Raw genomic sequence first — 9,958 nt, 5'->3', positions numbered from 1 at the left:
CCAACACAACGGTCGGAGATCTATTTGGTCACATTTACGCCATATAATATTCATGTTGATAGTACTAGCCGGTGTCGCTGAATCCGTCACTGCACCACGAAAATCACATACATCACCTCAATCAGTATTCAAGCGGTCAGCCCACGCTGTGGTGCAGTATTATGATATCTGCGACTTACAAGAGCTCTGATCGCAGCAACCAAAATATAATAGGGGAAATCCATGTGATGTATGGCTTTAGTTTTTGACCTTAACTTCCACAATCGAATTCTTACTCTCATAAACACCCTCTGCCGTTTTCATCACTTCCCCTTCATAATCTTTCAAACCCGTTGCTGATGCTACTCAACTCACGATTGACTAAACCGAACAAAAAATAGGATTATTATTATTATAGACGAATCAGTAATGGTAGGAACAATACTGGTAGAGAGTAGAGCAATTCACATCATCGACAGAGAGAAGCAACGACACGGCAGTTGATGGATGATAATTACCCAAGGGAAACGAAGGGCTATAACCGGCCACTGACAACAACTGTGATTGCTTATAAGCTAAATATGCAGAAACGACCAAGCAAGTTCATCATCGCACACGCAACAGCTCTATTGAGTGATGATTACTGGTTGTTCTGAGCTATCTTATTGTTGATAGCGTTCTTGAACTCATCATAGAACACAAGAACCAAAGCAGCGCCGACACCACGGAGCATGTTAGAGAGACCACCCTTGAAGAAACCAGGGACACCCTCCTCCTGGAAGACCTTGACCCAGCAGTCCCAGTTGGAAGAGTACTGCACAGCGTTACCACCACGACCGGCCATCATCATCATACGACGACGGACAGTATCGAAGGGATAAGATACCAAACCAGAAACAGCAGTGACACTCTGGGCAAGAACGAACTTAGCAATAACATTAGCATTCTTCTCATCCTTGAACACAAGGGGCTTGATGGTATCATATAGACCGAAGTAGGCACCACGATAGAAGATGATGCCTTGAATGGACATGCTGAAGCCCTGGTACATGGACCAGAAACCAGTCCTCTGGCAGGTCTTAGTGATGACATCGATGAGACCCTTGAACTCACGATCAGATCCCTTGCCAACATCAGCAGCAAGACGGGTACGAGCGTAATCGAGAGGATAGACGATACAAAGAGAACCGGCCCCGGCAGCAGCACCAGAGAAGACATTGGAAGCGAGGAACTTCCAGAACTGGCTATGGGGATCGTACTTGGGGAACATGCTCTTGATGCTGTCCTTGAAGGCGAAGTTGAATGCCTGGGTGGGGAAGTAACGGAGGACGTTGGTCAAGTTGCCTCTCCAAAGACTGGACACGCCTTGCTCTTTGCAGCATCGCATGAAGCAGTCGCCAATGCCGTTGTAACGGGCGACCTTGCCAGAGACAATGTCGGGATTAGAATCTTGCGTCTGGAGGACCATCTTGACACGCTCTATGGGGGCCACCAAGGTCTTAGAGATAGCAGCAGAGGTACCACCAGTCATGAAGTCGACCAAGATAGGGTACTTCTGGAGGAAGCTCTTCTCGTGTTGTTGCTGCTTGCTCTGAACTGCGCTGGACATACTGAGGCGAAATGCCAAAGGAAAATACCAAGGTAGAGAAACTAAGGACTCGACTTAGAAATACATCCAGATAATATACTCATATCGGAACAGTCTCGACTGAAGCTCGCTACGATTATCGTCTAGCAGTTTGATGACAAATCCTACTTTAGCTCCTAAGCTAAGACATCTCACAAAAATATCATGCTCAGGAACAAGCGAGCTCATAAACGCCATTGACGCATATTCGAACGCTCTTAACATAACTCTATACTTTGTTTACCCTCGGGCCCTCAGAGGTCTTACGAGGAAAGAGAATCGCTATACTATCGATATACACTGCAGCCGCCAGGTCATTTTCAAGTTTCCTGTTCGGTCTCCTAGGAGCCGAGTTGGTGAATTTTCCTTCATCATGCCCGTCAAAGCCCTCGAGTACTGTGGCTCCAGATTGGTAGCAACCACCTCATAAATATCAGCAGCTATACCACACCAATAGCACACCGTAGTGCAACTACAAAGTGCACGTAAATTGCACGAAAAACAATCGATCAAAGTTGCGTGCGCGTGCAGTGTGTGGTTGGTTGAGCGCCAAATTATCGCCGCACGCCCTTTTAGTGCCTTTCGCTCGCCAATTCGTGTTGCGATGGACCCATCATATGCCTCGGCCTCGGCCGTACACATACCTCATCCTGATGATGTCACGTCGGAGCAGAATGATCATCATCGACAAGCTCCGGTGGTAAGAAGCTCGGCACACGTCGCCGACCGGTCGCGTGCCAAATTTTGGTCTATCGTTGATGTTGCCCTTGACGTATCTTTACCCTCGACCAAGCAGGATACAGAATAGGTCTAAATCGGGTCTATTTTTCAGACGCCCAGTCAATCGGTTCGTGTTGGTGTAGATGTTGGAGTGCGACCAAGCACCGGTGAGTTCGTACCATCCCTTCGTCAATTCATCGCCTTTCCTCAGAGTCCCACATCGACATCGCCAATATGTTCCCTCCTGCCGGCGAGGATGATGCCATTATCCCCGACGCCGCTCCCAATTCTGAGGTCAGTAGCCCCAACTCGTTACCAACCCCCAAGCCCATTGTTTGCTGCAGGCCGCTCAAACGACCCCAGGCATGAACGTACGCCATCATCCGTCCATCCCCTTCCCAGTGCGGTAAGTCGCCATTACTAAGCCTGTTGAGCCTGTTGATGCCCATCTCATTACAGGGCGGCAGTTGGTCTCACTACCCCTCCTCATCTCCACTCTGCAGGAGCTCGTAGTCAGCAAGATGCCCTCAGTCAAGGGCAGGCCATCGTCACCTGCCGGAAGAAGGTCTATCAAGCAGAGGTGAGTCGGTCGTCGTTAACCCACATGAAGCTCCTCTCTCGAGTAGATATTGTTGTATCCCGGAAAGAAGGTCCGAGGCCCCAAACGTCAATCACAGAGTAAGTTGAAAGTACTCGTCCGACTCTTACAAGTTGCTCGATCGACTCAGTTGAGGCCGAACAAGACAAGTTCACACTAGAGAGAGCCAAGATGGAGGGAAACATTGAAGAGGTAGCCTCCCGTCACCACACCATGTTGCATGTTCTTTGAAGGTTCTCGTCGGCTGGGATCTGCACTCACAACTTCTGCCGAAAGGAGTTTATTATCATAAGCGCAAGAAGGCCTACGTAGGGCTCGCTGTGCTCCTCGGTGATGGGTACATTGCCGTACATGTTGGCAGATCGCCAGTATCAACATATCGGCGGCCAATCGTCAACCAGGGCCGTTGGCTGCAGCAGCGAGGCACCGAGAGCTGGCCCAAGCCTTGTCGGCTACTCGAGGGGAGTTCAACGGCCATATGCCGCCGGCTCCGGTCCTTCCACCTGGCACAGTGGTACCCCCTAAACCCACTACGGCCAAGGTGAGAGCTCCATCGAACTGGTTCTCGTCTTATGGCATCCTTCTGTTCAGATAGATGGCCCTGCCAGGCAAACCCTTGCCGAAGCTATCTCGGATAGGGCCAAGATGGAGTCCGCGTCCTCTGAGGAAGACCTAATGAGAGTAGGGTAGTACGACAGCGTGTGGATTCACTTGCCGATATTCAGATCGTTCACGAGCTTCGTGGTCCAAAGGCCCGGAGCACCAAACGGAAGTCATTGAATCCTGATGAGAAACTTCCCGCGGGAGTGTATTTCAAGCCGGAGTCTAACTGCTATCAAGCGCAAGTGTCGGTGAACCGACGCAACATTCGAGGGCCACCAAGACAAACGCTGGAGGAGGCCATTAGTGACCGCCAGAGGCTCCTAGTCGCGAAGGCTCAAGGTGAGTATACTCGTATTGATAAGGAGTGGAACCTGGCTGCTACACATGATGTTGATATATCAGGTAGAGCTGAGGAGGAGGTCGTGCTCCTCAAGGTTGACTATCAGAGAACGCTGGCCTTGGAGGGATGTGTTGGCGGTCTCATGCCGGGAGAACGTTCAGCTGGGGACCGGAGGGCTAGAGGAAGGCCGAAGGGATCAGTATCGGGAGCCACTCGGTACATCATCCTATGTGCTATCACTGATGACTGTGAGTGGTGTGCTCAGATTTGCATTACAATCGATGCCGCCTGGTGGTATGATGCTTCCGGCACCACCTCCTGGGATGTTCCCATCGGCTGCTGAGGGGGACCCCCTTTAACTGCCGCTATCTCGCTGCTCAGGCGGCCCAACAGGGTGCAACTCTGAGGCTGAGGTAAGATCCCGGAGGAGGGCTTCTCCTCATTTGGGTTCTTCAGATGCCCCATTCGGACTACTCTACGGGCACGGCTGAGCAGATCCTCCTGTTGAATCAATACATCCAACAGGCTGCTGGGGTTCTGGCCGAAGATAACAATGTCCCTGCCGAGCCATCAGGTGAAGGTCCCACCGTCCCCCACGTGGCCCCTGAAGATCGGTCGTCGGCTGAGGCTGTCGTCCCATCAGCGCATCCGTCGGAACCTTCCGCTGTGCCACCGTCTCCTACGGATACTGCAAGCGATGTGGTCCAAGCTATGCTCGCTGCCTCGGGGATGCTCGATGCTGCTAATGCTGCAGCCGCCGCAGCTGGTGTGGACACTGGCAATGGACGTGAAGCGAGAAATGGATCGATGCCCAATACCGATTCCAATGGTGCCGATGGAGACCCTGAACGGCCCCACAAGATGCAAAGGGCCTCCTAGTTGACATTTTGATTCATTTGGAATTGATTTTTTGCGGTTGCCGTTCCGTATAACATCATATTCTATGGAAGTAATTATGGCAATCGTGCCTACGTGAAGTTAGCGATATTATCAGTATTATTGAGCTGTAGATGACGACTATAACCGCCTCGGATGAAGATGCTCTCCTTGATGGTGGTCGTAGTCAAGTTCATCACTTATTGCCGCCGTGCGGTATTCAAAGCTGTCGGGATGATGTGGCATCCCATCATAATCATTCTTTTGAGTTCTAGTTATTAACTAGTAGTTAATCTACCGGAACACTCTGGGACCATCCGCCTCGGACACTACCGGCACGTGCATGAGTTTCATGAGGTGTGGAAGCTCAGAGATAATCAGGTGATCCGGTGAATCAGTTGAGGATTACTCTGGTGGAGATACACAACGGCAGAGATCTCCCTTTGGTGGGCTACCAAGAGTTTGAGGAGGGGATCAGGCCTCACTAGATGCATCTTCAACTCCGCCTCGCTCAATATAGCAAATTCTTGTGATCCTGCGGCGGTAAGTGAAATCGTGATACGCACTGTTGAACTGAGCCGACAATCTTCGTACGCAAGGCGACTTAATGGGAATTGTGCATGCGAGATGCAGCTACACGAGCTGCCACGTCCATTTGATGCATTTCCATGTGAATTTTCGCTGAGAATTGAGGAAGTATCATAATGCACGGCGATATGTACCATAGTGCTTAGAAACACATTCGGAAAGCCTGCATGGCGAAGCTCTTTGTGGTTTTACGGAGCCCTGTCGAATTTTATTCAGATTCAATACCAACTTGTGGTGTCTTAACGTCGAGTATCTAAACTTCGGTCAAAAAAACTGTATTATGTCCGAAAGCGCCGACACTTACTAACGTTCTCTCTCGCCTCCTTTTTTCCCACTCATCTCAACACAACACATCTCGTGGTGAATACTGCATTCTCAAACCGATACGGTCATTCGCCTAATGGCGGTAATTGCCATCCCCGCATGCATGAATTAATACATCGTCGTGCAAATGATCATCAACTCTACAACGGATGACTCGTCGATAGTTCGCTCGTCGTGGTTGCATCTTCATCTCCAGTGACGGGGATAGAAGAAATGTCATTATATTTTGCAGAGCTGACTGCAGACTCGTCGCTGGAGATGAAGCTCTTCTGCATGCTCCGCTCGAGGGATCTTTTCTGAGTGTCTGCAAGCCACTGAGAGTTCTGGCGGTCACTGCACGGGAACGTACTGAACTCTGGGCCCTGAGGGACCGTTACTTTCTCTGGCCCGAGATCAACGGTGAATTGAACTTCTGCGAGGATTCGTCTCGGCACAGGCCTCGCGATGAATTTATGGCGGTCGTTCTCGGCGTCGTCTCCGATTCGGCTCCTAAATGCTTTTTTGCAATCGGATGTAAGCGAGGGGTATCTTACGGTGCGATCTCGGATCGAATTCGAGTTCTCAAATTGGGGCTCTTGGGTTTGGTCGAGGCTCTCAATGGGCCGAGGGGGACAGCGTGAGGACGCCGTGTTGAAGAGGGAGCCGGTCGAGCCTAGGGAGACATCCTTGAACTCGTCGCACTCTTAACCGCTACCTTGAAAGAAGTCTCCAGTCCGCTGCTGTTAAACGCGCGAGAGTCCGCCATACAGAAAGTGGTGTTGACCTGAAGACAGAAGCTGCCGTGCTGAGAGGTGAGGAAGCACCCACCCGGGACCCGCCGCGATTGTGGCTGAGATTCGGGGACTTCGGCACCTGAAAAGCAGCGGTCTCAAAAACTTCAACTCTCGGCAACGCACAGTGATCCTGCCAGCCCACTTCCAACTCGCTACATTCTCACGGAGTTTTTTGGTGAACCTCTCGGCCTAAGAAGAGGAAAAGTCGCGGAATTCGGCCACATCTGTATTGGCCCAAGGCTTGGCGGAAGAGCCCACCTCCTCTCTCAGTGTGGTACCAACCCTTGGCGTGTCTTGGGAGTGGCTGGGAGTACCAGGGCCAAGTGGATGCCTCGTGAACCTCTCAAACTGTACAGCACTCTGATTGAGCCCAGGATGTCTCTGATCACAACCCACGATAAGCCTGTCATAGCGGGAAGCCTACCCCACCTACCCATGCCTTGGCTCGACTGAAGCGAGGGGACGATGGAATCTACACACCAGTTGGTATGGAATAAGCATTGGGCGGGCGGCGCCGTGCTCACTGTGGGCCGGCCAGTCCATCGAGTTCCGCTGCTCTCCCGCAATCGACTGCTGAAGCTCACCGTCTGACCACCATGACAATCCCCGCGGGCCGCAATAACTACACTCACCTCAACAGCAAGACTCTCGACCGGTCGAGGCCCATTGTCACCCTGACAGAGTAAATCAACGCCCGCGACACGCACAGAGTTCGGACTCACCTCATGGTCTCGCCCATCCGTCGATGCCGCGCTGGTCTCAGCGCCTCGAGAGCTATTATGCAGTGAACCGGCAGCGGGTGCTGCAGTCTGCCGTGTGCGGCTCACCGTGCCCATTGGTCTCGACCGGCTCCTCATATGAGCTAGTTTCGGCGAGATCGGAACCTACAGAGTATGATAGTCACTATGTCATCATATACCACGCTCACGGTGGGCTTGCCGCTCCATCTGGGATTGCTAGCTTCTCGGAGACGACTGGAGAACCTCTCAGCCTAACCCAGTCAGCGTCACCCCTGCGAGTCACCGCGAGAGAGCCACCCACCGCAACTGCCAGGCCGTCAGCCTGATCGACCACGTCCTTCGGGGTCTCCGACCTCGGAGCGTAACCGGTTCCAAGAGCTCTCGCTGCCGTGTGCAACTTGGGCTCCTATCACAAGATATGCCACTTCTTCCCACTCATCTCAACTCACCAAAGGCACCGTCAGTTTCATTGTTGAGCACGGCAGTATACCCGCTGTTAAAGGGGTGTCGGCAGCCTAAGAGTTCGAACGAGCCATCAAGCGGGGCCAAGAAGAGCCTAACGGCGATCGTCACCTTAGCCACGAGGGTCTTCCGTCTAAACCTCTCCGTCCTCGACCGCTCTCTCACTCTCGCCGCGTGGTACTGAGCAATCTCCATCATTTCGAGTTCCTCGGTCTGCGATAGGAAATATTTTCATGGTGCAGTGACGGTTTTATGAATCACCGATAATGGTCGACTTCGCTTGAGAGATGGCTCGGCTATGTTATGCTTGCTGCCTCCGCTGCACAGCCCCTCCTCGAAACTATTAGAGGACTCCTCTGGCTCGGGTACCTCTATCTGTAGACATTCACCTGAGATAGAGCTGGCAAGCAACGCGACCATATTCCGACAAAAAACTGTTGGCGCTACAGGGAGAAATCACTGATGTAAATCCGCGATCGTCGTCTTGGGCAGTAGTATCAGTAGTAGCTACAAGCTGGTGCAGCTTACTTTTACGCTTCCTGTATCCGACTACAGCGTCTTGCTTTACTTCATCCTCCTTCAGAGCATTCTCACTGGACTCGACCATTCCTTCAGTATCTTCTCGGCAATGCACACTACCGAGACGACATGACTGCTTGACAGGAGAGACAGTACGATGCCCACACGTGCTCTCCTGTCTGTTCAGTTTCTTCTACGGGAGTACCCCCTTTCGAACTGAGCATGCTTCCCAATGTAAAATCATACAGGGTCTCAAGGACTTACCCAATCCGCCAGCCGTCGATATCGAGACTAGACGGGGGCGAGGCCGCTGCCTCATCACATGCTACTCTTCTATCGTCAACTTCCAGTTTATTCTCGGCCGTGTCGCCAGTGGCATCCCTACGATCCATTGTGGTTGAAATGCTTTATGGCGACTGATCTTACGGAGATCCCTTCGGACTTGGCAGCGTCGCCGTCGAATCGCCTGCGGAAAACGACAACAGCAATATACATCAAGAACTGATTCCAAGAACCCACGGGGATTCCTGTAGTTTCCGAAGGCTTCGTGTCCTTCACCCTCAGCACTAACCGCAGCAGGAGTGCCAGAGTCCATGCCAGTAGGCAAATGTAAGAATACAACTTGTGGAGCGAGCAGTGAACGCGGGAAGGGTACTTTTGGAACGAACTTGGTAAACTCAACGATGCAGGTTTCGAGGGAAACGCTGATGCAACTCTGAGCCTACTACAACGTTACGCCTGTCAGCGCGTAATAGGATGGAACCACGCAATGGACCACATCCGAAACATACAGACCTCCACTGACTGCCGAATTCACAGCGGTTAATACTCTATTCAGCAGTGCTGATACCTCTGTAAGGCCCAAGAAGTTCCCACGTGGTGAATCTCCGATACTAGCTGGCCATCAACTGTGATCATTGAGACGACATGGTGAGATCTTAGAAACAACAGCATGCTCCATCACCGACGCAAACCACGGGCAGGTGTTCTGCTGTGTGCATGGGTTATGCTTACCCTGGAATACGATATCTGAAGTTCCCATTTCTCGGACTCTGAAAACCGAACGACGAACAGGGTGCTTCCTTTAGGCGAGCCGCCGCGTATCACAGTTGATGTAGATATATCGCGTGCCGAGAATATCGTCGTACACTCCGGAGTAGGAAGTAGTGAGAGCCTTCAGAATATTGGGTGTACTGTTGAGCCTGATGAGGAAGGAAAGGGATGACCGATGAACATCTTTGATGTTGAATTTCCAGTCGATACTCAATTTCATCCCTTGGGTCGAATGTGATCCGACTCAAGCGTCAATTTCAAAATATAATGGATTTGGAAATTATTATGCGGAATGGGTCTCGAGTCGATCCGGCAGTTAAAGCGGTGTCATTCTCACGAGGAGTATCCCACCGTTAAACTGAAGCGATAGGGAGCCTTAGCAAGGCTCCAATAACGTGACATCAACTCAATCCTTCGAACAGTAAAAATGTTGATGACATGAACTTTATGAAATAAGAAGGTATCTGCTATGTATTGCGCATTTGCGAATCGTGACTCATGACTCAGTAAGGGTCCGGAGTCTCGTCGAAGTGGGCATGTATCACACTCGACCATGTGATATGATCCCGTACTACAGGACCTCTGGCAATCAATCTCAGTTGCAAAGATGGGGAAGCATACATCTGCCGGAATCAGTCTGGTTTAAAAAGAGCACGATGAGTCTTTCGCAGTTGTTCGTGCTCTCAGGCACTGCACCACATAGTTACATCAAATCTGAACAGGCACTAGGTAGTCATTGGTTTTCATTATGCTCGT

General features: G+C 51.3%; 3 protein-coding genes across 3 annotated transcripts; 1 reads left to right on the top strand and 2 right to left on the bottom strand.

Annotated features, from left to right (window-relative positions):
• Positions 1–619: 619 nt before the first annotated feature.
• Pmar_PMAR007776 (ADP/ATP carrier, putative) lies at positions 620–1,588 on the bottom strand (the record flags this gene model as incomplete). Its single annotated transcript, XM_002778527.1, has 1 exon — positions 620–1,588. One exon carries the CDS (start codon positions 1,586–1,588, stop codon positions 620–622), a length of 969 nt encoding a protein of 322 aa, XP_002778573.1.
• A 592-nt stretch (positions 1,589–2,180) lies between these two features.
• Positions 2,181–4,875, top strand: Pmar_PMAR007775 (hypothetical protein). The gene is made up of 14 exons (XM_002778526.1): positions 2,181–2,306; positions 2,439–2,493; positions 2,538–2,620; positions 2,671–2,732; positions 2,786–2,906; positions 2,953–3,004; positions 3,055–3,116; positions 3,158–3,232; positions 3,286–3,465; positions 3,516–3,605; positions 3,650–3,866; positions 3,930–4,115; positions 4,249–4,280; positions 4,324–4,875. Exons 1-14 carry the CDS (start codon positions 2,211–2,213, stop codon positions 4,744–4,746), a joined length of 1,734 nt encoding a protein of 577 aa, XP_002778572.1. The 5' UTR covers positions 2,181–2,210; the 3' UTR covers positions 4,747–4,875.
• An 850-nt stretch (positions 4,876–5,725) lies between these two features.
• On the bottom strand, positions 5,726–7,828 carry Pmar_PMAR007774 (hypothetical protein; the record flags this gene model as incomplete). Its single annotated transcript, XM_002778525.1, has 15 exons — positions 5,726–5,959; positions 6,005–6,144; positions 6,189–6,307; positions 6,350–6,418; positions 6,463–6,507; positions 6,552–6,617; positions 6,687–6,809; positions 6,862–6,900; positions 6,953–7,015; positions 7,061–7,102; positions 7,151–7,312; positions 7,357–7,419; positions 7,470–7,574; positions 7,618–7,683; positions 7,742–7,828. 15 exons carry the CDS (start codon positions 7,826–7,828, stop codon positions 5,796–5,798), a joined length of 1,353 nt encoding a protein of 450 aa, XP_002778571.1. The 3' UTR covers positions 5,726–5,795.
• Between the last annotated feature and the right edge of the window lie 2,130 nt (positions 7,829–9,958).

Source organism: Perkinsus marinus (genome assembly GCF_000006405.1).
Source record: "Perkinsus marinus ATCC 50983 genomic scaffold scf_1104296948840, whole genome shotgun sequence".
NCBI classification, from domain to species: Eukaryota; Perkinsozoa; order Perkinsida; family Perkinsidae; genus Perkinsus; species Perkinsus marinus.
Note: the sequence above shows the minus strand (reverse complement) of the source record. Positions and strands in the feature narration are given on the sequence as shown.

Excerpts from the sequence above, each read along its gene's own strand:
- Pmar_PMAR007775 (XM_002778526.1), top strand. The coding sequence starts at position 2,211 with ATGGACCCATCATATGCCTCGGCCTCGGCCGTACACATACCTCATCCT. Across the intron at positions 2,621-2,670 it reads ACGCCGCTCCCAATTCTGAG|GCCGCTCAAACGACCCCAGG; the intron begins GTCAGTAGCCCC and ends TGTTTGCTGCAG. Across the intron at positions 3,466-3,515 it reads CTAAACCCACTACGGCCAAG|ATAGATGGCCCTGCCAGGCA; the intron begins GTGAGAGCTCCA and ends CCTTCTGTTCAG.